The sequence below is a fragment of the Hyposmocoma kahamanoa genome, unplaced genomic scaffold (genome assembly GCF_003589595.1).
Source record: "Hyposmocoma kahamanoa isolate Upper Pololo Valley unplaced genomic scaffold, ASM358959v1 202, whole genome shotgun sequence".
Classification (NCBI taxonomy): domain Eukaryota; kingdom Metazoa; phylum Arthropoda; class Insecta; order Lepidoptera; family Cosmopterigidae; genus Hyposmocoma; species Hyposmocoma kahamanoa.
Window position 1 is genome coordinate 7,891,488 of NW_020653726.1, and position 26,875 is coordinate 7,918,362.

At 36.1% G+C, this 26,875-nt stretch overlaps 1 protein-coding gene across 4 annotated transcripts in view; it reads left to right on the plus strand.

Annotated features, from left to right (window-relative positions):
- The window catches only part of LOC113227200 (xanthine dehydrogenase), a 71,001-nt gene continuing 44,126 nt past the window's right edge, over positions 1-26,875 (plus strand). The window contains exons 1-7 of one of the 4 annotated variants that reach the window (XM_026460086.1): positions 1-157; positions 12,005-12,159; positions 12,574-14,710; positions 14,804-15,112; positions 15,391-15,728; positions 15,809-16,613; positions 16,693-16,860. In XM_026460086.1, coding sequence (XP_026315871.1) covers positions 12,122-12,159; positions 12,574-14,710; positions 14,804-15,112; positions 15,391-15,728; positions 15,809-16,613; positions 16,693-16,860 — 3,795 coding nt within the window. In that variant the 5' untranslated portion in view covers positions 1-157; positions 12,005-12,121. Of the gene's footprint in view, positions 158-3,604; positions 3,833-12,004; positions 12,160-12,573; positions 14,711-14,803; positions 15,113-15,390; positions 15,729-15,808; positions 16,614-16,692; positions 16,861-26,875 lie in introns of those variants that run through there. The other 3 variants (XM_026460085.1, XM_026460088.1, XM_026460087.1) reach the window with 3 other exon arrangements.

Genomic DNA, 26,875 nt, shown 5'->3' on the forward strand with positions numbered 1-26,875 from the left:
AGTGCACAAGAGTACGCGTGTGATAATCGAAATAATTTATAAAAGGCTCATTTAATAATATTAAATCCGCTTAAGATTATATACGCAACCAAAAAGGTGTTGACATTGCAGTGAGAACATAAGAAAACCTTGCTGGACGTGCAGGTGCCTTCACGAGGTAAGTCCTGGCCCCTCCAATGATATTTCAAGATCTTTATTCCCTGCATTTTTGTTCTTTAGTTCTGCAAGTGCATGTATTGTAGACCTATGTAAACTGCTCTCAGAATAATTTCAAAAATTAAAAAGCAGAAGTTTTCTTCAGAAAAACGATAAGGCTTACTATTATCGAATCGAATTATGTCTTTAGGTAAATAAAATAAAAATACTCTTCTTCTTTACAACCGATGATACGGCCATTGTCAAGGAAGACGCGCGATGTTTAAAATTTGACCGGTTAATTTCGATAGAATTCGCAGAGAGGAGAATCTTCAACTACACACACAGACTATTACAAAAACAAATTGTTACTTTTAATTTTACATAGAACATACACACAGGGAGAGTGGATGAAAGTTAGGAGGAATTTGATATTAACGGGACGGGGATTTGAGGAGGAAAGTTATCACGCAGAAGAATGACGATACGGTTGCAATAAAAAAACGGGTTCTAGATCACACTCGCACAGAAAGTGGTCTCGAACACCAATCTTGGCCAAGACCACAGGAATGCCATAGGTATGAGTGCTAAGCGTAGGCGAATAATCGCTGAAGTAATATTTTTTCGAGATCCATTTCCTAGTGAAGAACCAAGGTTTAGAGGGTAGATCATGTTGGATTTTGCCAATATAAAAATACTCTTAAGTTTTGTATTACTCGTATATTACTGATAATTGATTATCTTCATGTTGAAGCTTTCATCTGTAAGTCCACTAACCTCAGCAAAAAGCGCATTCCACTCTGGCTGAATATGAAAGACTGAGAATTCTTTTGTTTTTTCTTCTAAAAGTAAGACATAGAGTGCATATAATAACTTCCTCTGAAACCCCAGACCTACTGTACTGTATATTGTTCTATATTATTCATGTGTATCTAGCAATTTCCTACTGACGTGTAGGTACATGAAAAGTTTTGCAATAGTATGTAAAAATATAAGTATTTTGTTATGATTATTGATACAAAGATCGAACAAACTCAAAGAAAAATTCCTTCGATCCGGCTTGACTCCAACCAGTGACTTTTACGCTAAACCGAGGTTATCGCTTTCCTAACTGACGCGAGCGCAGCGGCAAAAAAAAAAGCCGCTAAAAACCAAAAATCTAAATCTGCAAGAAGCACATAGAGAAATTCTTAACGTTTGCTAACTCGTTCCGTAGCTCTGAATTTTTCTTTGTGTTTGTTCGATCTTTGTATCAATAATAACAACAAACTTGTGGAGTATTTTCGCAAAAAAAAAAAAATAGACGAATATCACGGTAATAATTTTTTTAATTTTATTTATTTATTTGTTGAGCATTGGCTATAAAGCCATCAGCTTAAACAAGCAACAAACAATTAAGAAACTCTAAACGTATTATGTAATACTTAAACTAAAAATTAATTTTTTCTTCAACAGTCCTTATGGTAGTAAAATACTGTTGCCTGTTTCTTAAGCTCTTTTAGAGAGTTTTTCATTACACCAAAACGGGAAGATAATCCCTAATAAAGATAAATAACACATGAAACAAGTATTGTTCTAATTGCTTAGATACTTCTAGTAGGCGCTATTGTTTAGAATCCTTAGACCGAAGATATTAAATTTATCAATGCATATTTTATGTTATGATAAATTGAAATTAGGTATAAATTTCTGTGCTCAGAAACCAACCCCATATCGCAGTGCATTTCTCTCCGGTAGTGAAAAGCACGCTTTAGGATACCGTGGCAAGAGGCGCCAGTAAGCGGTTACGCGCCGGAGTCAGCCTGAATGCGCCCGGGGTAGTGGCACACAGGGAACGGACGCTGCGGTACACTGGCGGACGTTCGCAATATCGCATGGGATGTCTCATCAGTGTGCGCTGGCAGGTATAAGATCCTCTTCAATGCTGTCCCCCGCCATCCGTCGGTTTGGACTAGCCATTAAGGGATTATGATAGGCTAGGTAGGTACTTGTGTATCGCATGCGATAAGTACTGTTCAAAGTCGGAAGGGTCAGGCTTGATGTGCTTGCTGGGCGGCGTCGGTGAATGTTCACCTATCCCACGACGCCGACTCAACCGACTTCCACTCTGGAGGGAGAGTCCCCACATAACCCCTAAGTGTCCCTGGGCTCAGGGGTATCTATAAAGATTGCCCCAGCGTCAAAAAAAAAAAGGCTTGATGTGCTTAGGACTATACAAATATTTAAGAAATTTACTAGGTACTTAAACTTTTTATTATTTCTTCTAAATCATTATTTCAACGGTAGATAATTATATAATCTCAAAGTCGTCATTTACAAGAGTTTTTTTCTTTAACGAATATAAAACTTAACAAACATACATAGTGAAGAAAGACTTTTATAAATTTTCTCACAGATGGCGCTACACCAAAAAACCATTAAAAACCAAAAACAAAGATGTACAATAAGCACATGGAAAAATTCGTGAGGTCCGTTGGTTCGTTCCGTGGCTTACTTGGCATAGCGTTTGGCACGGTTTGTTGTGAGACTTTGGTTGGAATCCAATCGGATCTAAGTGATTTTTTTCTGGGTGTTCAATCGATCTTTGTTTAATAATTATAACAAACTAGTAGAGTAATTTCACAAAAAAGAATTTCATATCATGGTGGTGAAACATCTTGACATTCAATAAGAACAATTAGGTACAATTATTAAAAGTGACATTTCTAGTCAGCGGCTGGTAGCTGTAAAAGTACGTCTCTGAGCGAAAAAAGACTTTCAAACATAAACTTTTTTACAATTATTTTATCCATCTACCTACATATTAGGTATTCTTCCAGTTTTATTACAAAACGGACAAATGGTGAACATATGTTGAGAATGTATTTAGAGAACTTTATTTTTAGTTTTCGTCATTCAAGATCGTTATAATAATGATCATTGTCGTCTAGGCAGCAACTAGTTAAAAAACAAGAACGTACTTAGTTTTTAAAAAGGCTACTAATCTGAAATTTTAATTGTATTCACTTAGGTACTAAAGAGTAATAACTACTTACGTACTTATACTTTTATAGTGAAGAAATTTAAATTCCAACGCATCGTTGTCGTTTATTTCGATTTTATATCTAAATTCAATCCAGATAATTCATCTGAATTGATTAGTAAAACCCAAAAAGCTTGAACACATATGTTAGTAATTACAAATTATAGTTGTAGTTGTAGTTATTACTCTTTGACACATTTTGTAAATCGGATCAAACACATACTTCGTATCTATGAACGAAGATATTGCTTATCTACATTTTAAATAAGAATGATAAAGGCGAGAATCGCATGCACATTGTAGTGGGAGCGCCACAGACGTATATCTCTGTATGTCTGTGGGGAGCGCTCAGTCGTATAATATACTAAATCTATGGTCGTATATGTATGTACCTCGGTATTGAGTTGACACTCCTCACCACGAATTAGAAAGGTATTGTAGGCCCCTCACAGTCGCTCATGAGCGTTAGTCGGTGTCAAACGCGTGAAGTTTTTTGTAACTATTAGTATACATTATAAAATGTATCAATTCATTTGGTATATAAATAAATACGCTGTAGTTATTTTACTATAAGTAATGAAACTGATAAAATAATCAGCAACTATGGAAGGTATAGAAAAATTTATTCCAACGGATGCGGATACCACTTTGGTTTTCTTCGTGAACGGAAAGAAGGTAACAATTTATTCTTTTTTTTTTAATGAGCCACTAACATTCGATTATGTCACCCTTGTCAGTATTAAAATGATTAGAGCGATCATACAAAACAAAAACACTCTTACTTCAAAGATTGTTAGATTTACGTTATAGTGGCATAGAGACTTACTTACATTGAGTTAACTTAGGGTCGTATTCCAGAATTCTACTCAATGCTCAAGTCAGGACTTGAGTATGATTTCAAGCACTAGTCTTACTGATGGTAAGCTACACGCTTATCCATAACTCTTTCACAAGGAGCTCTACTGCTACTACACGGTAAAAACAGATTACTTAGAAAAAGACAAAATTCTTTTTATGAAGACAAATTTATTAAATCCAACAAAACGATCCTCTCCCTTTAGACGCTAGAGAATAATTACTTGATAATAGTAAAAAACGTCTCAAAAGTGTATTTTAGAAATATTTAATCCAAGAGCAAATAAATTTACTTCTTTAATTAAAAAACCCTCTATATTCAACAAAATATTTATTTGTTATTAGAAATGTCCGATTTTCATTTAAAAAAAAGAATGAAAAATTGATAGGTAGGTACTTAATTATTTGACTCAAGATTTGTTTTCTAATATCAAAAAGGGTAAATTTACAGGGTTATGGACCCAACAGTATGTCTCACTAGCGTGAAATAGAGGTGGGTGATAAATAACGTCACGATGAAAAAATCACGATGATCCGCCGTCAAACAGTATCACCGTGACTCGTTCCGAAGCAACGACGTTCCAAAGTCACATAGGTGTTCCTCCGTTCCAATAGCTATCCCCGTCACTCACATCACGACACGTATTTCATACGATGCGCGATCTCCGTTCCGTGGTGACTGAACGCGCCACTCGTTGTAGTTCTCTTTAAATCGGGCCATTTCGGCGATGGGAGTGAATGAAATGGGATGACTTTCTTTGCTCACTCAGAAGGGTCGTAGATGTTTAATACTACTAGAAAAGGCGGATGAAAAAAATCTGCAGTTATTATAAACCTATTTATGAACAAAGTAAAATATTTTTGTATATTTGTTTTATTATAGGAAGAGTTGGTATTTTATATTTATGTATAATCTACTTTGTGTATTCTACTAGAAATATAATTGCATTACACTTTATTGCTATTTTTAACAATCCAAAGATTCGCATTAAATAAATAACAAACAAAATTACATTAAATACAAAATCAACTTTTTGAATGGAATTGAAACTTATTACAAAGAGATTAAAAACTTAAACAAATCATTCTATAAAAAACGGCTATAAGTATTAGAAAGAAAAGAAGCCGCTGGCTAAAACCATATATCGTGATGTAAGTTATGGGCGTGACAAGGTTACGGAAGTAACAGTCGTGACAAAATCATATAATTGTAAGTCAATGCAAAATCACGATGATTTTTCACTGGGATTTTTTTGGAACCGGAACAACGGTCACGGCGATAGAAATATAACGCTATTCCCCATATCTAGCGTGAAAGCACACGGTTCAGTGTCTAACCTTAAAGTAGCAGAATTAGAACGAAATCTTCTCAAATATTTGAGGACAATTCAGCGCCGTGTAAATGCCACAGAAAGCACTAACAATTCCGAATATATTAAATGACTTTACATATACTATTGAAGTTAACAAAACGATAGCGCGTTTCAGAGTACAACTAATGCCATCTAGCAGTGGCGTGATGGAACTAATTGCATGTTAAAGTTGTGCTTGTTACAAGTGTAGGTCGATTTCATGGTGAAACCAAATTTCTTAAATTATGACTATAAATAACACACTAAAAAACTAGAGATACTACGTATTGTTTCTTTGGATAAATGACTGTTTATGATTTTTATGATTACAAGCACAAATAAAAGTAATCGTTACCGCGTGCTCCTTCGGCGACATGTCACGACAACATTGACTATGAAAACGCTACGAAATGTTGCTTTAAGAATATACTCTAGAATTTGGAATATTAATCTGAATAGCAAACTACTTCTTTTTTTGTTTAAGAATATATTTTCTTAAAATACACCCAAGAAATTTTGTATTCATTTAAGATTTTTTAAATTTGATGTAAGAATTTCTTGATGTAAGAGTAATGTCCAATTAATTGATTAGAAATGAAATAAAATCTTGAAGTGAACGTATTTGTCTAAAAGTTAGAATAAAGTTAAGAGTAAAATTGTATTAGAAAAAGATAAGCAGTATTTTTGTAATGACAATATTTTATTAATTTTAATAAATATTTTTTCAGAATTAGCAAATATTTCGAGAAATTGCTCTTTCTTATTAGTAGAAATCCTTTTTTTCTGTGTATAAATAAAACGTTACGACATTATGGGAACGCGCCCTAACGGGAGGTCATGTCTAACGACCTGTCTTCTAGCAATACGTAATGCTCTAATTTAGTTTAAAAGTAACATTTAATAATATCTATTATACTTATCTTCGGCCGACCGTGTAAGTAAGGGTCGATTCAGATGATAAGCGTTAGACTCGAGCTTACAACTAGATACACGACTTTTATTCGTAAGTACCCGTAGATGTTCGTTCATGTTGACGAGCGCCTTTTTGCCCGGTTCAGAGAAGTGTCAAGCGCGCATTTTGCTAACGCATGTCACTGCATGAACCGACCCTTATTGTTATATGCCTATAATATCTTGAACTCTTAGCGCCCAGTTACACGAGGTGAAAGATTACGCGCGGCCGCTTAATTACCACGCCTTCATGTAAGGACAACAGCGCATCAGATCAGACTACACATTTTTGTTCCAAAATCGCCTCCAGTGCAACGGAACAAGATACGTCAATGTTTGATGTGCTGTTGACTGTACATTAATGGCGAATCTGAATTCTATGTACTAGGCAACAACAATAAAATTCCTCTGAATAAACAACCGCGCAGTCGCCGCGTAGACCAAATTCAAGCCAGACTCGCCCGCGTGCCCGAGACGTTCATTTAAGTTTAAACGTAAAAGCTAAACGAATAGAGCGTATTTTGCCATGACAGTTAGACCCACGCGGTTACTGCGCGGCGGCAACGCGGACTCCGCTCGGCGAACGCGCGGCGGCCGCGCAGGGTGAGCGCGATGAAGTTCGTGTCGAATAAATGCGCCCTTACGGTAGAAATATCTACAGTAGTGTAGGTAATATTTACTAAAATCTTTTTACTTAAGTATTTAAATAGTACCTACTTTTGCATTGTATAATTTGTTAACATGTTATTTAATTCAAAATTTTGTCATTGCATGGATTTGTTACGTTCGAAATATACGTTTATTATTATTACAAGGGTTATGAACATTGTATTAATCAACGATATAAAGTTTTAACAAATATACCTACGTCAGTAAGTATAAATAATCAATAAAATATCACGGTCTATTTCATTCCAACCACAAGACCTGGTGTTAAGCAAGTTTACTAAATATCGTGTTTCGTACACGCGCTTGTTTGCCGAATATCGCGAATTTTCAAGAATAGTAACTCAATCCAAAATTGATAGTTGTTTGACTTATTACTGAGGTTTATTCAGAAAATGTTAAAATTTATTGTGAATGGGATTCATTGGTTAGTATAGTCACATGGCAACATTGGGATAGTCTACGAGTCGTCGATTTTAAACGGGAGACACGTCTCAGTTTATTTAAGCCATTTTTCTGAATTAGGCGCTTTTGTGACAGGCCGCTATTCTAGAGACATGCGCAAGTATTTTTTAAACTATACGTTAACTATCTATGTATTTTATGAATGTCTAATTGCATTGCATTTTTTTTGAAGTGTAACTAGCATATACTATGTTAGTGTATCTATTTAGAATTCTTTTGTAGTCGTAAGTAAAAATAACTAATTTGCATAACTTATTTGTTCTGAGTTTTTGAATTTTATTTTTAATAATTTCTGGGTTTTTGAGGGAGAAGTGTACTATAGTCATAATTATATAGTCAGTATTTTATAATTTGAAGTAATTTTTAATATTGATAATTTTATGTTGGAAGATACTAAAAAAATACAAAAAAACTCTTAATAATAAATAAAAGCGTAGTATTAATAAGTGTTTGGAATTGAGGGAGTTCATTTACGTAAAGTACTTATGAACGTTTTCATAACGGACATACACATTTTGTCATTACCTAATGCGTATGAAATTTCTTTTTTAACTGTCTATTTTTTAAACATTTTATAATATATGTTAATGCTTCATGTTTTTTTTTATTGGTAGCAAATATAAGTATTTGCTATTTATATTGCCTATTAAGATAGGAAATAATAATCTATCGCAAATGTACTAACTCAATTTCAATAAATAATATTCAAATATTATCAGTTGCGAGAAGTAGAAGGGAATATCCAGATTATTCTTTAGTTTTGCTAAATTAACCGACTCCGATCACGAATAATAAGACTATATTATGTATAGTATGGTAACTCAATATAAACGTATGGCAACGCGGCTTGTATGACATACATAATGACACACATTTGCATAATTTCGCCATGCACTCGTATTCATTCATCATGTCATCGTATGTCATTCATTAGAATATGATTAGAATAGACATTTATTGCATTTAGAATAGAATAGACATTTATTGCAACGCCACAACACATAGAAACAAAAAAATATATTGATACCACTTAGACAAGCAAAACAAAATAAAAAAACGTAATAAACAAAATAAAAATAAATAAAAAAGACAAAACAAACAAAAAGCAAAAAAACGTAATATAACGACTACAAATGTTGTACTGTCATGTGTGCGGTGTGCAAAAGGACTTCGTTCAGTTTATACCAAAGCCGTAATTGACTGTGGCGCTGCTTTTCAATGAGGCTTGACTACATTAATTAATTATAGAAAGTTCGGTCCACAGAACAATAAATACAGTAGAAGTGGTTAGTTAGCGTCTGACGCGTGCCAACTATAGGTCTCGAAAGACCTATTCGAGCTTAGTCCGCCATTTTCGCTTTGCATGGTATGATTGTGTCATTATTTCGTGCAAATTGTCTAAAATCCTAGAAAAATGCCTTATTGTGCTGTTTTGGAGTGCAAAAATTATAGCCGCACCAAAAATATTATCCGTGGTGGTATGTCATATCATCAAAAAGGCTTATTTTAATAAATTTTAAATTTTTTGTTTATCGAAATATGGTTTTTGATATAAGTAACGAAAGTAAAGCTTATACCCCTGCAATGTAGTCGCTTCCTTGTTGGAGAACTAGTAAACGCCAATTCATGGTCGTTCAGCAATTACCGCTAGATGGCAGTACGTTGGTGGAAGTTTCAATATAGTGTCAAAACGTCGTAACTTGCAATAATAGGTATTGATGGTATTGAACTTCAACGATATGCCAACAGGGTAAAGTTTAAATTATATTTACAATCCAGAATTTTGTAATTTATTTTTAAATTTGAAACTTCGACCAGTCAATATCAAGATTTTATAGTGTTTCAAATTAAGAATTCGGGAGTTTTGGCGACATCGCTTCTCATAGTAATCGAGGCTTGAGGTACTTCTATTGCTTTTTTTCTTGCGTGACCCGCTCGGTCGGTCGGTGTTTAAAAAATGACATCAAATAATAAACGTGTTTATTGTTATGTTCACAGTAGTTTGAACAAGAGTGTCTTAAATTCAGAATTGTTCATAATTTCATTTCTATGAAATCATATTCCATAATCAATGTAATATACCATAATCAATATACATTAGTAATGTTTACAACCTGTATCAACAGTATCACGTTGTGGGCATTTCTCCAAAGCCGCAATTTTCCGTGCCCATGCAGTAAACTCCACTTAGGTAATTATGAAAACAAAAATCTACAAAAAATAGAGTGCATAATATAGATCGAACGAAAGCTAACTGGAGAGCATAAAGTCTTCCCTGTAAACCTTCCGGACCTAATGGAAAAAAATCCGAAATGCCTAAAACGTGACAACAGTGGCGTGTCCCGAATGCAGAATCCAACACAAAGTTACATTTTTCTCAAAATTGAAACCGTGTATCAATATTAGACTTTAGTTCACGTATAGTAAATTAGATGATAGCACTTATAATCTGGATTTGACAATATACTAGACAATAGTTTTATCACAATACGAAGATTGTTGCGTGTCCCAGGCTTACGCGGGAGTTCGGTGGTCGTTACTAATCACGTTGCATATCGCAGGTGTAGCATTTTAAAAGCTTCGCAATGGGTTCGTATTATTCGTCCATCACGCCCCTGCGACTGGAGAGAACAGATGATTTGTTGCCGATTTTGGGACTTTTTGCGTGTAAATATCTAATTCGGTGGATTTGGTTCAGGTCGATTTTTTAATTCGGTGTATACAATATCTCAAAAACTAAATTTTATGTTTGTATATAATATTTTTATATGTGTTGTAACAACTAGAATATAATAACAATTTATTGGTTTTACAAGTAGTGTCGTTTACGTTAATATCAAAAAAATATGTATTTTCTGAATCCCGTCGCCTTGGTTTCGGTGGATTTTATGCCACCGAATTCAGAAAAGCTTTCACCGAAGTCGGAAAAACTGCCGTCGTAGCCATATTTTCTTTGAAAAGCAAGAATTTTATACATTTTTTTCATATTGATGTTTAGTTAATATTATTGATTTTCACAATTTTATATTACCTACTACTTGCTTCCCGGTGAAAGTAAATAAGGAAAATAAAAACAGCAAAGAAAAATTGAATATCAAGAAGATGAAGGAACGTGCTAGAAAAGCAAAGCAAAGAAAAGCGGTATGCGAAGAAAAGGCGGAAGGGAAGATTTTGAAGTTGCATGAAATAACCTCGTCATGTATAAAGAAGTAATGAGAGGTATTAATCAAATTCGAAAAAAATGATAGCTATGTAGCTACAGATTGCGTTCTAAATTTTTTTTAAAAAACAGTTACGGAAATACTTTATCTGATTGAAAAAAGGTTGAACAGCCAAACTGAAAACTGATTTCATAAGGTGAAAATTGTTTGCGCTGTACTGGCAATTTATAAATTAATTTTGGTATTTAAAGCTTAATTTAATAGTTAGTGATATCACCAAAATGTTTATATAGATTATTGAATGTTTTTATTGCCTTGTCCATAATATTTTATACAAAAATTGTGACTTTTGTTAAATTATTCTGATTTCGGTGGTAGCTGAATTCGGTGGATCGTATAGTATATATATATATATATATATATATATATAGATATATCATATATATATGTATATATGTGTGTGTGTGTGTATGTATATAGATTTTTCACTATTTCTGCCATAGTTGGTCCCATAGAGACTATTGATCCTTACCAGAGACCGAATCGAATGGCATAAAAAAAAGTTTTGTAAAAATTGCCTTTTATCTCGTTGACTGTACCATTTTTTCAAAATCTGTGAATGCCAATCAAAATATCTTCAAAATTCATGGATAGTCTTCTAGAACCATTTTCCTGTAACTACAACGATTAAGGTAGCTGACCTTGCTGCCCTGTCTCAAATTTACACCCTGTATATATATCGATATATGTCATTAACCGTTAAGAACGGAATCTTATGTAAGTTTGAGTTCTTCTTCCTTTCCGCTCAATGTTTTTCTTGAAATTAAGAAAAAATTGGACCACCGAAGTCAGAGAGCCCTTCTAGGAGAAATGCCCTTGTACACTTGTGTTCGAATATCGCCTACAGTGCAACATTAAGATCCGTCAATATGTACCTGGATATGCTGCCTATGTGCAATTAAAATAAAAATGTAACAACATTTCGCTCCGAACGAAGTGTTTACGCATTTACGCTCCGAACAGGATGGAGTTGCCCAGCTTGTTCTTATTATACTATGATAAAATCGAGAAAATTCCGAATTTCCACTATATTCTAATTGTGATCGTTAAAAGAATATAAGTTTGCCTTGCCTAAAGTTTTACAACTTATACGACAGTATTGTATGTGTTGTATGCGTGTTGCTATAACTAAATTAGCGATTACCGTGTTTGAAACAACTAAATTGGTATGTAGGTACCTATTTAGGACTAATACATACATAATAATACATTTTATTAACAAAATTCCGAGTTACGTTAATGGCGTAATAGTTACACGGTATATGCTCGGTATGCTCCAGTAAAATGAAAATAAAATAAGAATGTCACAATAGAACGAAAACCAATGTCAATTCCAGGTTGTAGAACTTTCTCCGGATCCAGAATGGACATTACTTTGGTACCTTCGTCGTAAACTTCAACTGACTGGCACCAAATACGGATGTGGCGAAGGTGGCTGCGGTGCTTGCACTGTTATGGTCTCCCAGTACGTGAGGAATGAAAACCGAATCAAGTATCCTTATAAAAGCCAAAATATTTATTTAGAATCTAAATTTATTATGGTGGCAACAAAAATGTTTAAAATGAATTAAAGAGTTTTTTAAATGTCGAAATAAAATTAAGAATTCCTTTGAAGTGTTTTTATGGTAAAAAAAATTGTTTATGCTACAGTTTTTATTGCAATACTAGCTACTAATATTGAAACGCTTATTCAATGGAAATTAATACAAATAATAAACTACCTTCCAACACTAAAATTAAATAACAGTTCACTGTTCTTCCCTGATAATTCCTAAGGTTTCTTTCTGGGTTTTGAATTTCTCATGGTTATTGATAGGGATTACGGGTTGTAAGGCTTTTTCTATTCTAATGTTTACAAATTTTTGTAATACCTATGTTTTAAGATTTTTTTTGACTCAATATTCAGGCATATTGCTGTAAACGCATGTTTAACTCCAGTGTGTGCGATGTATGGTCAAGCGGTTACAACAGTTGAAGGGATTGGATCCACACAGGGTCGATTACACCCGGTACAGGAACGCATTGCTAAAGCTCATGGGTCTCAATGTGGCTTCTGCACTCCCGGCATCGTCATGTCCATGTACGCTCTATTGAGAAATAAGCAAAAGGTAGAATACAAAGATATAGAAACATCATTACAAGGGAATCTCTGCAGATGTACTGGTTATAGACCAATCATTGAAGGATTCAAAACGTTTATGGAAGGATGGGTAAGATCTTATACAAATGACAATACAAGCACCTGTAAAATGGGAAAAGATTGTTGTCGTAATAAAAAGAGTGAATGTAAGGAACAAACACTGTTTAATACATCAAAGTTTCAGCCGTATGATTCAACACAGGAGCCCATTTTCCCACCAGAATTAAAGTTGAATGATCATTATAGTGACTCGTTTACCTTTTTTAAAGGTGAAAATGTAGTATGGATTAGGCCAAAAACCTTAAATGATTTACTCGTAATTAAAAGTAAATTTCCAGAGAGTAAGATAGTTGCTGGTAATACTGAAATAGGAGTAGAAATGAAATTTAAGAAAAGGGTTTATCCGATTTTACTACATCCACAATTGATTAAAGAAATGAGCGTTTGTAAAATTACAAATGGAGGAATTGTAATTGGTGCAAATATTAATTTAAGCGATTTACATGACATATTGAAAATTGAAATTGCAAAGAATATAGCAAAGGGAAAGACGTTTGTATCTATCACGGAAATGCTTGATTGGTTTGCTGGTAGTCAGGTGCGCAACGTAGCTACTCTAGTTGGCAATATAGTGACAGCAAGTCCAATATCAGATCTGAATCCCATACTGATGAGTTGTTCTGCAATTCTTAATGTTTACAGTATACTAAAAGGCCATAGAAATATAATAATTGACGAAGACTTCTTTGAAGGCTACAGAAAAACAGCAATAAAAAATGATGAAGTTGTTATATCAGTGGAAATTCCTTTTACAAAAGATAGACAATTTGTCAAAGCTTACAAACAAGCAAGAAGAAGAGATGACGACATATCGATTGTTACTGCAGCTTTCAATATAACCCTGGAAAATAATACTTTGATAAAAGACGCAAGGCTGTGTTTCGGAGGAATGGGACCAACAACAATTTGTGCAAAGAATACATCACATTCATTAAAAAGTTTATATTGGAGTGAACAAACCCTCAATTTTGTATTCGATGCTTTGACTCGAGAATTGGAACTTGATGCTTCTGCACCTGGTGGTATGGCTGATTATCGCAAATCATTATGTTTGAGTCTATTTTACAAGTTTTTCGTTTATGTATCACAGACAATGACTAATAAAAACAACAAAGAAAATGATCACAATGGCATGGATAAGCAAATGAGCGCTATTGAATATTTACCCACAGTCAAACCTTTGAGTTCTCAGTATTTTGACATACAAAACAATGATAGGAAATTATCTGATTCTATTGGCCAACCTATACCTCATGTATCTGCATTAAAACATGCAACAGGTGAAGCTATTTATTGTGATGATATACCGCAAGTTCAAGGAGAGTTGTTCCTCACATTAGTATTTAGTACCGAAGCATATGCAAACATAATAAATATTGATGCTAGTGAAGCTTTAGCTGTACCTGGAGTAATAGCATTTCTATCGGCTAAAGACTTAGACGAAGAAGGAAATAAAATGGGTCCAATATTCAAAGATGAAGAAATATTTTCAAGGCACATGGTTACTAGCCGTAATTGTGTTATTGGAGCTGTCGTTGCTACTACTGAAGGCATAGCTAGGAAAGCCAAAGATTTAGTATCGGTGACTTATGAAAAACTTAAACCTGTAATTATTACTTTAGAAGATGCGATTGCTCACAAATGTTTCTTTGATGGTTATCCCAGAACTCTAAAGAAGGGTAATGTTAAAGAAGTATTTAAATATTCCAAATACAATAAAGAAGGCATCATAAGAAGTGGAGCACAGGAGCACTTTTATTTAGAAACAATGTCAGCATTTGCAACCAGAAAAGAAGATGAATTGGAAATAATCTGTACAACACAACACCCCGCCGACATTGCCGTAAGTAAAAAAATGTTTTAGAGTTTTAATTGATGATATCAAGAGGAAGAGTAAGTACACGGAGTAATTAACGGAATACTATGCTTGTTTTAGCGTATAGTCTCAGAAGCTCTCCATATATCGAACCACAAAATAGTATCTAAAGTGAAAAGAATCGGGGGAGGGTTTGGTGGCAAGGAAACCAGAGCCGCAATTTTGGCAGTGCCTGTGGCGTTGGCAGCTTATAAACTGAAGAAACCCATACGATCTGTTTTGGAAAGGGAGGAAGATATGCAAATAACAGGGTACAGACATCCATGCCTCATCAAATACAAAGTGGCATTCAACGACGATGGAAAGATAGCAGGAGCTACATTCGATATTTATGCTAACGCTGGAAATTACATGGATATATCATGTTCGGTAGGTTACCAAATATATATAACTGCCTCCGTGGCCAAACCGTTACCATGCTTGTCTGCCACGCAGAGGTTCCGACTGCGAATCCCGGGCCGGGAGAAATATTTGTATGGTCTACATATATTTCTCTCATGGGTTTGGGTGCAATTTGTGGTTGTCTATGATTGTGTCCATGGTACCCGCGACACAGGGTGTTCTTAGTGCCGGGCTATGGTGTGTACGTAAAAAAAAGAGGATGAAACTTGCTGGCGAAATTAACACGTATCCTTGTTGTTTTTCAGATGATGGAGCGTGCTATAATGCACGTTGATAACTGTTACTTTATACCAAATTTAGAAGTAAACGGATATGTTTGCAAAACAAACATGCCTTCGAACACGGCATTTAGAGGTTTTGGTGCGCCTAAAGCAATGTTAGCGACAGAGAGTATGATCAGAGATATAGCATCGACACTTGGTAAAAGTTACGAAGAAATAGTTCAATTGAATCTTTACGGCGAAGGACATTTGACACACTTTAATCAGCAGCTTACGTATTGTACTTTATCGAAATGTTGGTTTGAATGTATTGAAACGTCTGACTACTACAGAAGAAAGGACGAAGTTGAAGAGTTTAACAGGTAGTGGATTATAACAATTCCTTAAGAATAAAAAGGTAATACGATTGAATATTGTATATTTTTTTATTTTCAATTTGCAGGTCTAACAGGTGGAAGAAGAAAGGAATTGCCATTTTACCGACAAAATACGGCATCTCCTTTCAGAATGATCTTCTTATGCAAGGAGGTGCACTTGTGTTAGTTTACAACGATGGATCGGTTCTTTTATCCATTGGAGGTATAGAGATGGGACAAGGCCTATTTACTAAAATGATACAAGTAGCGTCAAAGGCTTTAGACATAGATGTTTCCCTAATTCATATTAGTGAAATGGCAACGGATAAAGTACCAAATAGCTCGCCTACCGCCGGCAGTATAAGCTCCGATTTGTATGGTATGGCTGTTATCAACGCTTGTAATACCTTGAAGGAAAGATTACAACCGTACAAAGTAAAAAATCCAAATGGCAAATGGGAACATTGGGTTTTAGCAGCATATCAAGACCGAATAAGTCTTGCTGCGACTGGCTTTTATGCTGCGCCTAAAATTGAATACAATCGTGAAACAAATTCTGGAAATTTGTATGAATATTTCACATATGGAGTTGCATGCTCTGAAGTTATTATAGACTGTCTAACAGGAGATCATCAAGTACTAAGAACAGATATCGTAATGGACCTAGGCGAAAGCTTAAACCCAGCTATTGATATTGGTCAAATAGAAGGGGCATTCACACAAGGTTATGGTTTTTATACATTGGAAGAAATGGTATTTTCGCCAAATGGTGAAGTTTTGTCTCGTGGACCAGGGGCTTACAAAATTCCTGGATTTTCTGATATACCGAAGATTTTTAACGTTTCATTATTGAAAGGAGCTTCTAATCCTAGAGCTGTTTATTCTTCCAAGGTAAGGCCGACATCCGTCGGCTTATTCACTTCTCTCAGTCAGCATTTTAAGGATTTAGAAAAATGTTTTCAATTTGTAGGCTGTCGGGGAGCCACCGTTGTTCCTAGCCGCGTCAATATTTTTCGCAATTAAAGAAGCAATAAAGTCAGCACGCAATGACGCAGGTGTGATGCCTGACTTTACGTTGGAAGTACCTGCAACATGTGCTCGTATTAGAATGGCCTGTGAAGATGACATTACTAGACAGGTAAGAAAAAATACAACTCTCATTAAGCTCAGCAACTATTCATTTACTAGAGAAACGATATTCGCGTCAACAAATAAGGTGTAAGTTGGACGATGGAACCTCATCGTGAATAGTGGATCTCATAATTTTTTTTTAACATATCAAGCTACGGGACGAATAAGTCGTGCGCCTGATAGTAAACGACACGCCTATCCATGACATTTGCAGTACCACTTAGTGTTTTAAATCGCAACGATCTGGGGAGCACTACCACTGCTCTTGTCACCCTGAGATTTAAGTTGACAACTCCCAAGTGCCTGTAATTTCGCCAGCGCTCTTACTTACCTTTCAAAACCGGAACGCAGTTAATGCTCACGAACACTCGACGAACACTCTCACAAATACTCTGCTTTCTACATTCTACTGCTACTAGATATGAGCGCCGCGCCGGCGCGCCGCCGCCGCCGCGTTTTTCCTCACGCCGCCGCCACCGACAAATGCAATCGGCGCGCCGTTCAGTTCAATCAGACGCTCCTATCGTACGCTACGCGCATGCTTCCGTATTGTGTATGTGAAAATAGCGACGCCAGAAAATGACTTATCTAAGATAAAACTTATTTTTTTTATAAAATGTAAGTTCGCATTTGACCTCAAACACACCTGATGGAAAGTGACGATGAGGTCGACGATGGATGAATGCCTATTCACTTTCGCCATAAAAAGGCCAAAATTATATATTCAGGGAACAAGTCTGCAGACAGTAGGAAATTCCACTCCATAACCGTTCGCCATATAAATGTGGAAGCGTAACGCTTCGTGCGAATCTTTAGAACATCCACAACATAGAGGTGGAACCCAAGTCTACGCTAGTCCCCCGGTTGCCTGGAATTAACATATCATTGATATGCAGTAGAAAGAGAGTTGCAGACAATACGGAATCCTCAGGAGTCTATCGCTATATGTTCGGAAGAGGAGGCTCGCTCGCTCAAGAAATCCGAGATCCAATTACAAAATGGGAAGCCCATAAAAGGGAAGCTTACTTAAAAGGTTTGCGTGCCGGACCCTGTCAAAGGCTTTAGAAATATTCAAAGACACTGCAAGTGCTTCACCTTGCTTTTCTGTAGCCTCGCTCCATGTGTGACAGGCATACACAAGGAGATCCCCAGTTGATCATCCTAGTCAGAATCCGTACTGGCGATCACTGAAGAGATCGTTGTCTTCAAGGTACGACAAGAGCCGGTTGTTGAGTACACGTTCCTTAGTCTTGCAGAGTATGGAAGTGACTGAGATAGTCTGTAGTTGACAGAGTCAGCTCTGCTTCCCTTTTTCGGCACAGGTTCCACGTTTGCAAGCACTTCTAACTACCTCTTTTTGGCGTATGCGAATTGGTGCCATAGTGCAGCCAGCCTGAGGTAAGATGAGATCCAGACGCGAACACTTTGCAAAGAGTGAGGCAAAAAGATTTGCCTTGTTTTCTGCAGTATAGGCCATCGTGCCGTCCGGCCTCAGCAGAGGTGACATAGGTAGGTATATAGCGACAAAAGTTAATTAGTAACTTTATATTTAAAGATGTTTGGTTTAAAAAATTAATTTGTCAAAATCTGTCGTCGGCGCCATTTTCACTACGCATACACAATATGAAAGCATGCGCATGCGTACGTTCGGAGCGCCTGATAGACCTGATAAAAATTTGATTACTATAGAAAATACCTACGTTATTTTATTCTTTCCTTTCAAAAAATATTTGTATTACGGTTTATGTAAAAACAAACACCGATATACAAATTCGTTTTCGCGCCGCCGAAACGCCACCGCCGCCGCCGCTTACATTTTTTTGTTGGCGCGACGCCGCCGGTAAGTCTATTATCGGCGCTCATCTAACTGCTACTAAATGTTAAACTTACAGAAAATAAAACAAATTAAATGATGAAGTGTTTGTGATATCTAAGGCAGTTTTATACAAGTAGGTACCTATTGTACATTGATAAATAATAAGCCCAAAAGTGAGGGCGCGTTCCCAATATGTCGTCACGTTTTATTATCGTTGGACGACTGTCGTGACTAGCCTGCTCCCATATCACGACTATCTGTCGTGGACGATTTTTTATCGTTGAACGACTGTCGTGACTAGCTGTTCCCACTAGATCGTGACGACAATAGGAGCTGCGACAACCTGTCGTCACGTTTTTATCGTCTGACGACTGTCGTTCTAGCTGTTCCCACTGTGACGACAGTTTGTCGTTCTAACGATAAAAAATCGTGAACGACAGTTAATCGTGTCGTGCTATATGTGAACAACTTCATTTAAATATTCAAGCCACGACGCTGTAAACTGCACGACAATCTGTCGTCACGACATAGTGGGAACGCGCCCTGAGTTATGCGTGGGTTGTTCTTAATGCTGCCAGGTCGATGTGACGAAATGCGGGCGCAGAAGAATAAAAAAGCGGCATGTGGTCGTCCAAGTCGCAATAGTTAAAATTATATTTTTATAATCTTATTATTTACTTACAATTAGGTAATAAATGCTAAGTAATAAATAATCAAGTGTGTACTTTGTATGACAATGAAAACAAAAAATGAGCTTGACATATTTAAAACATAATTATATTTATCTAAAGGGACATTTGGCGTCTCTCGTAATTATTGCGAAAGATTGATCTTAGTACCCTTGAAAATTTGGATTTCCCGTGCAAATCGGGACACCTGTCAATACAAGTTACATTTTTATATTGCGCATAATATTAAAAATTATTTGAAAATAACACTCGTAAAATCAGTGTCATCAATTCATTGTCTGTATATACCTACGTAACAGACTGACGACATAATTATGCTCTTCTTGTCATTAGCGAGAACAAATAAGTAATGAGAACGGACACTCTCCGACCCTCCCTAGCTTTAGATACCGCAACACGCCCCGCACATTGACGGTCAAATTGACTGAACGAGTACAAGGCTGTTGGCGAGCCGATTTCGCGCTAAGACGGCTTTGACGTTTGAATATAGTTTTCATTTATTCATAACGACATTTGTACGTTAATATATAACATCATTTTACGTTACTATTTATAATGGCCTGAATTGTGCTGTGTACGGCTATTTATAATCATCTAAATGGGATAAAGAGAGGACTTTCTTTCGTTTTTTGAAAGATGAAACGAAGTAAGTAAAAAACTTAGGCCTGAGACTCATTCGGTTATTGTTTTCTTTAGTGCAGAGTAATATATAATACAGATTTATTATATCAATATAATAAGAAGCCATAACTTCGTGTGCTAGACAAGTGTTCTAGAATTTTCAATTTGCATTGCCGATAAATATTACGTAGTGAATACACCTAATTATTAAGTAGGTAATTATAAAGTTGGATACGCAATTTCAAATACTTTGGTTACCTTATTTAAAGGTCCAAAATATAACATTTTAAGTGCTTTTAATATATTTTTTAAATAAATCTTCAATATTATTCTAGTTAGTGAATTAATTAAAAATATAATATTATGTCGATATAAATAAGTAATGAACATGTGTGATTATTAGGATTCTATAATAATAAATAAAAATAAAATAAAATTCGTTTAATTCGGGCAACAAAGACCCATAGACATTATACATCACATTACATCAGTCATTACAATACATTAAAAATCAAAGTGTAATATGCTAAATCAAATTATATTATATTAAATTAAGATTATAAAAATTTTATGTCAATCGCTAATGCTAATCAAATAAATTTTATCCCTACTCAAACAAATAAGAGAAACAATACGAGTGCATCAAGATTATCAGTTGATTCGATTTGATTTATTCGATTGGCTCCATATCCGGCAGTCTAGCGGACGTGCTTATTACAACAGTGCCGGATATAGGGGCAATCTAGCCTTCCAGCTATCATGGACAGGACGCTATTGGGGCTGGCCCGCACTCTGCGCACCAGTGATGTGCATCTTTTGCGCATGGTCGCGTGAAAGCAATCGGTTCGTGCCGCCGCAAACATACCAGAGGCGCTGCAGGAGCGGGGCAGCCCCACCAGCGCCCTGAAAGCATTATTAAATTGTACACGGAGCGTACTGTACGCTCTTTGCGAGTAGTTAGCCCACAGGGCGCACGTGTACAGTGACGTACAATACGCACGAAAGAGAGTAATCTTTACTGCGACTGAACTTCGCGCAAATCTGCGAGCTAACATATTTGCTCTCCTAGACAGGGCTCTCCTCTCACGTTCTATGTCATCACTGTCTCCGAGGCCGGCCGTTACCATATGCCCTAAATACTTGAAATGGTCCACTCTATCCAGAGGGACACCATTAAGGTATACGGGTGGTACATTTCGTGGGAATTTGGCACCGCCAGTCCCGAAGACCATGAATTGACTCTTGGTGACGTTATACTTTAGGCCGTGCTCAACGGCATACCTCTCGCAGACTCGCAACAGCTGTCTTAGGCCACAGACCGACGCACTCAACAAGACCATATCGTCCGCATAGCTAAGGTTATTGACGCAAACGTCATCAATGTGGCAGCCGACATGGTGGCCGCTGAGCTCGACGATCAGCGCGTTCATGTAAATATTGAACAAAGTCGGAGAGGTTAAGCCACCCTGCCTGACACCACACTGGAGCCTATACGAGTCAGACACTGCACCCGCCCATCTGACGCTGTTAACCTGGTGTGCATACCAATACTTAAAGATGTTTATGAGTTCGCGATAATAGAATTACAGATTTGCGTTAGAATTTTCGCTATGTTGCCGTTCTGACCACGTAACGTAATAGTACGAGTAAGTGATGGGTAGGTAACCCTGCCACTTCACGCACACATTCGCGCGTGTGCAGATAGCTTGTTGTACGTAGTATTAGTAGGTAAATAATTTTCGACCGTTGTATGGAGTGTCCGGGGTGAGTCATTAGGAACGTATTGGCATTTAGTTAACTTTCGAGATATTGGCACTTAGTTTTTTTTAAATTTTTGTTGTTATGGGAAGACTAATAAAATATTTATAATAAAAATATTTCATTTATTTTAATTTTGTTGGGTACGTACGGTCATAATCTTTATTTCTATGGCAATTTTTTATATATTATATTTTAGTAAGTAAGTACTTACTAAAATATAAAAACAATTCCCAAAAACTTTATGACTAGTGTACCTGGTGAAGATAACAATACTTTACTCGCGTAGTTAACTAACAAGATGCAAGTGTGATGTTTATGACTGATAATTATTCATAATGAGATATTTTTGCTTAGCAAAACTATGCAGGACTTTAGGTCCTTGCGCTTTTTTATTTAAACTAATTGCAACAAGTGCGTACTTCATGACTAGCAAACTTTTGTAAATTAAATACTAATTAAATGGAAAAAAGCCTTTATTTTCAATAGTATTCTAGTAAATTAATTGTTTTTTTATTTATTTAAACTCTACTGCCCAAAATAGTACAAATAGCGGACTTAATGCCTCCAGTTTGGCCAGGAGACGGAAGTTAGGTACAAGTTCTATAATCTTGCAGAGTATGGAAATGACTGAAATGGATCTATAGGTGGCGCGGTTGGCTCGGCTTCCTTTTTTTGGCACTGGTTGCATTTTCGCAAGTTTCCACGACCTGGGTACTTCACCAGTCTCAAGTGAGACGCGATACAAATGTTTGAGAACAGGAGACAACTCAGGCGCACAATTAGGACTTGCTGGTATTCCGTCCGGTCCGCTAGCTTTACTCACCGTTGGGTATCTATGTTGAGTCTCATCAGACGTCTCACTCAAATGTTGGAACAGCTTGGCCATCTCTTGATCTCCACTGTGCGAACGGTAGACGTAGCAGTAGGTACACGTTTTGTGGTAGTTAACGTGCGCAGCGTCAGCCGGGCCATCTGCGTCTCAGTGAGCAAGACTATTTTTGAAGATTATTTTTGTAGAGATAAAAAATTAATAATCGTCATAAATAGCCCGCGTATATAGCCCCATATCTTTCTATATTCGTTCTCGACCTTTAGGGTATACGAGAAGGGCACTATGACCTGCGCGAGCGTACCCGCCCCGGGACCATCTAAGTCAGGCCCTAACCCCAGATCAGCCCATTTGCACGGACTTCATTTTGTTCTCTGTAAGGCTAGTGTCTTAGGTGCAGCCTCTCCGGGTGCACTATCTATTTTCCAGATAGGTACCTGAGCTGTAACTTGTAAGGCACGCTCACTTCTCGACGCCGCCACCGCCTGAAAAATGGCAGTTCCCAAATTTCTACGCGACTGGAGAGACCGTAGTATGCCTAGCTCATCCTGTGACCCATGCGACAAAGTCCGGATATAGCTAACGTCCTAAAGGGCAACTCACGTGCACCTCGCAACTCCTCACCATTAGGCCCTCGTCTAGACCTCTACTAAGACGCGCAAGCTGCTCGCGGGACGAACGCCCCGGCCACATGCTACAGGGGCAGATGAACGTGTTCATCCCTGCAACTAATCACAAACCTAAAAACGATTAATTCATGATTTTCTGGGTGCAATCAGATCCAAGCTATGAGCTATGGTTTTCGATATTTAAAAATTATGCCGCCGGAATAAACATTCCAGTGTGGCTATTAAAACACCTTAATAACTTCTAAACGGCGTAACTTCAGTGGATATTCGTCGATGTAGTAGTTTGTGTCGTCACATAATATACTTACTGTCTTTGTTACTGGGCAACTGGGCATATATCTGTGTATATGTATATATATAATAATATAATATTTATAAAAAAAGTAAAGAGACTGCTAATAGAAAAATGTTATTATGCTGTTTCAGAATTTATTCAGGGTAACGATTTCAAAGATTGATTTATTGATATATAAGTATGTCCTCCTCTCCAGATTGGTGTGCCCTATTCAGGGTTTACAATGATCTGTTAAATATTAAATCTACCACCCTGTAAAACATTATAGAAAATGCAATAAACTATTGATTGATTGATTGATGTTAATAACTCAATTTTAGCTAAAAATGTCGATTACGTTAGTTATGATAAGGAGTTCAGTATTGTGATCTCTCTGAATGATGATAACCCTGTAACAAGTATTTATTATTTCAACTACCTCTGTGGCCGAACGGTTACCATACCGTATTGCCACACAGAGGTCCCAGTAGGTCGATTCAGAACCTTATGATAACTCAGTTGTCGACCGATTCGATTTAATATCGTATGATTTATTTTCATTTTTATTCACAACACCCGAATCGAACATCAAACTGTCGTATTCGAAACCGAATTGAAATGACGGGGTACTCGAACTTCTCGACCGGCAAATTTATCGAATGAAAGTTACTGAACGTATTAATTTAATTAATAATTTAATTTTATTATTTTCTTTTGTTTACAAAGCAAAAATCTAATACAGAAATGTCTTATTCTTTTGAATAAAGTCTGGATTTTGTTCAATTTTATTAATTACTTTCAATGCAAGATTAATGCATTAGTTATGGAATGAAAGTTATTGAACGTCCTCTTGTTTACAAAGCAAAAATGTAATAATGGAAATCTCTTATTCTTTTCAATTAAGTCTGGATTTTGTGCAATTTTATTAATTAATTGTAATGCAACATTGCAAGATAAATGCTAAATTTTAAATTTTTATAGCGCGCTATTTAAAGTGCTAAAATTATAATTTTTAGCAGTTCATGGTCGTGAAATAATGTAACGAATGGAAAGAAACTTGAAATAGTTGACGTGCGCTAACTTGGTAAGTATATCATCCATGGTCTATCTATAGAATAGTTTACAGTTTTTTATGGTTAGTTACGACCGACTTCATTTGTTTTGTAACTATTACATAATATGGTGGTTACAGGTTATAGACGATAAATCAATGAGCTTCCCTTCATACTTTAACAATTTACTATTTACAATTTGCACAAAATTTTATATTGGTTATTTACAGTAAATTACACTCATAATAATTAATAATAACGCACACACTCGTACTTTTATATGCAAATATTACAACGACTTATTAATTAAACAAACGCTAAAGTAACTTAATAAATCCAAGTAATTAACTATATCTTAATTTAAATCGCTTCACCAGACGAAATTTTGCTAACGTTCCACCATTAGCTCAAAATCGTATTAAAACGTAACCAAAATTATAATTTATTACATAAATATTATTATAATACTTGCTAAATGCTAAATATAGCATTAGCGCTTAGCCTATTCAAACGTGAAATTTAACATCAATAAACCAGCTATTTCGCGTTTCGCACCAAACGTTAAATGCTACAAATAATATTTATGTGAAAGTTTTCACGTTATAATTGTTTCAACCAATGACAAGAGCCGCAATATTCACATAGAATATAATAGATAATAGATAACTCAGGACGAAGAAGGATTTTGTTTCTTAGCTGCGTAAGTAAAGCACGGATAGATTGATTGTATGGCATTGAAATATTGTAAAATTATGTCGCTAGATCGCATTTGGTTTAATTTTCTTAACGTACTCCAATCCAAGGTGAAAAAAAGTTTATTATAATTTTAGCACCTTTATTACTTTATTATTACCTTTTAAATTATAATTGCTATAATTACTTTTAATTTAACGTTATAATTTGAGCAATATATTATGTTAACCGTCTCTAAAGACAATATAAGGGACTTATCCAACAAATCCTGACTTGAGCATTGAGTAGAGTTCTAGAATACGACCCTGACATAAGCATACGAAATGTCACGCGATGTTGCGTAACGAACTTGTAACGAACGATAAATTGGTAGCCAATGTTAATCACTTTCTATTCCATCAAACGGAACATCCAACTAGTACGACAACACCCATACAAATCGTAGCCAAGCCAAAGTGGCAATTTTGACAATCGCTTAAATTCCATCGATCGATTACGAAGCCAACGCTAACGCCAACACCTTGTAGAAAACGATACAAAATAGAGATGGATAATATAGCTTTTTCTGAATATCGTATCGAAACTATATATTTTCTGAAACTATATATTCATGGATACAGCCCGCGTGCGCGCTGCGTTGATATATTGCCGTTACTGATATTCGGAATCAGATTTCGAAACTATATATTATTGGATATAGTTTTACAAGAGCAATGCGGGCCAATATAAGTATACAGTTTCGAAGGCGCACAGAAAATGGTTTCGCATTGATATCCACTCAGTGAATATTTGATACGAAGCAATATCGCTACCTATTATAGTTTGGAGAATATACGATTTCGTGTTGGTATCCACTCGGTTATCGCTCGGGTTGATTCGGCATCGCTTTAAAATACGCGATGCGGAGCAATATTCATATGTAGTTTCTAAGGTACATGATATCGGATATGCGATATTACCACAATATATTCAATAATTTAAAAAAAAAAACGATTTGAAACGCCCATTCCTAAAACAAAATGGCGAATTTATAATCACCTGGTGAAGTTTTGTGTTGTGTTTGTGCAATTTTTTATAAATAACTTTGAAATGCATTCGCTTCGACTCTTCTGGGCTGCCCATTTTTGTTTCTCGGCGCGGCGGTCCTTGGAGCAAATCGGCGAAATGCCGGTTTTGTGTTTCGGGCACCATCTAGATTGGATAAACGAGCATTTGTCTCCACCTACGGGCCAGTACCTGTTTGAGAGGAACCGTAACATTTCTACTGGAAGTTAAGGTAAAGAAATTATGCCAACTGCCGAAGTATGAAGTGTAATATTAATGGGTACCAACCATCAAAGAGGTTATGATAACAAAAATATTGCTTTTGTGTTTACTTAAGCACTGAACACTTCATTATCATCTCCAAGTTGCCAGTAAAATAGTAATTGCATATGGTGCGCTGCATAACATTGCATTGAATGCCAAATTACCCCCACCAGGTGATATGGCTGAGCAACATGATGATGAGGATAGTGAGAATGTTGTTGTGCAAGCTGGCCCATCTACCAGTAGTAGCCAAGATGACCTAAAGTATGGCAGAGCCATGCCCAATTCTTTAGTGAATAGATTGTGATGTAAAAAATTAAAAATAATTATAAAATAATATAATAATAGGG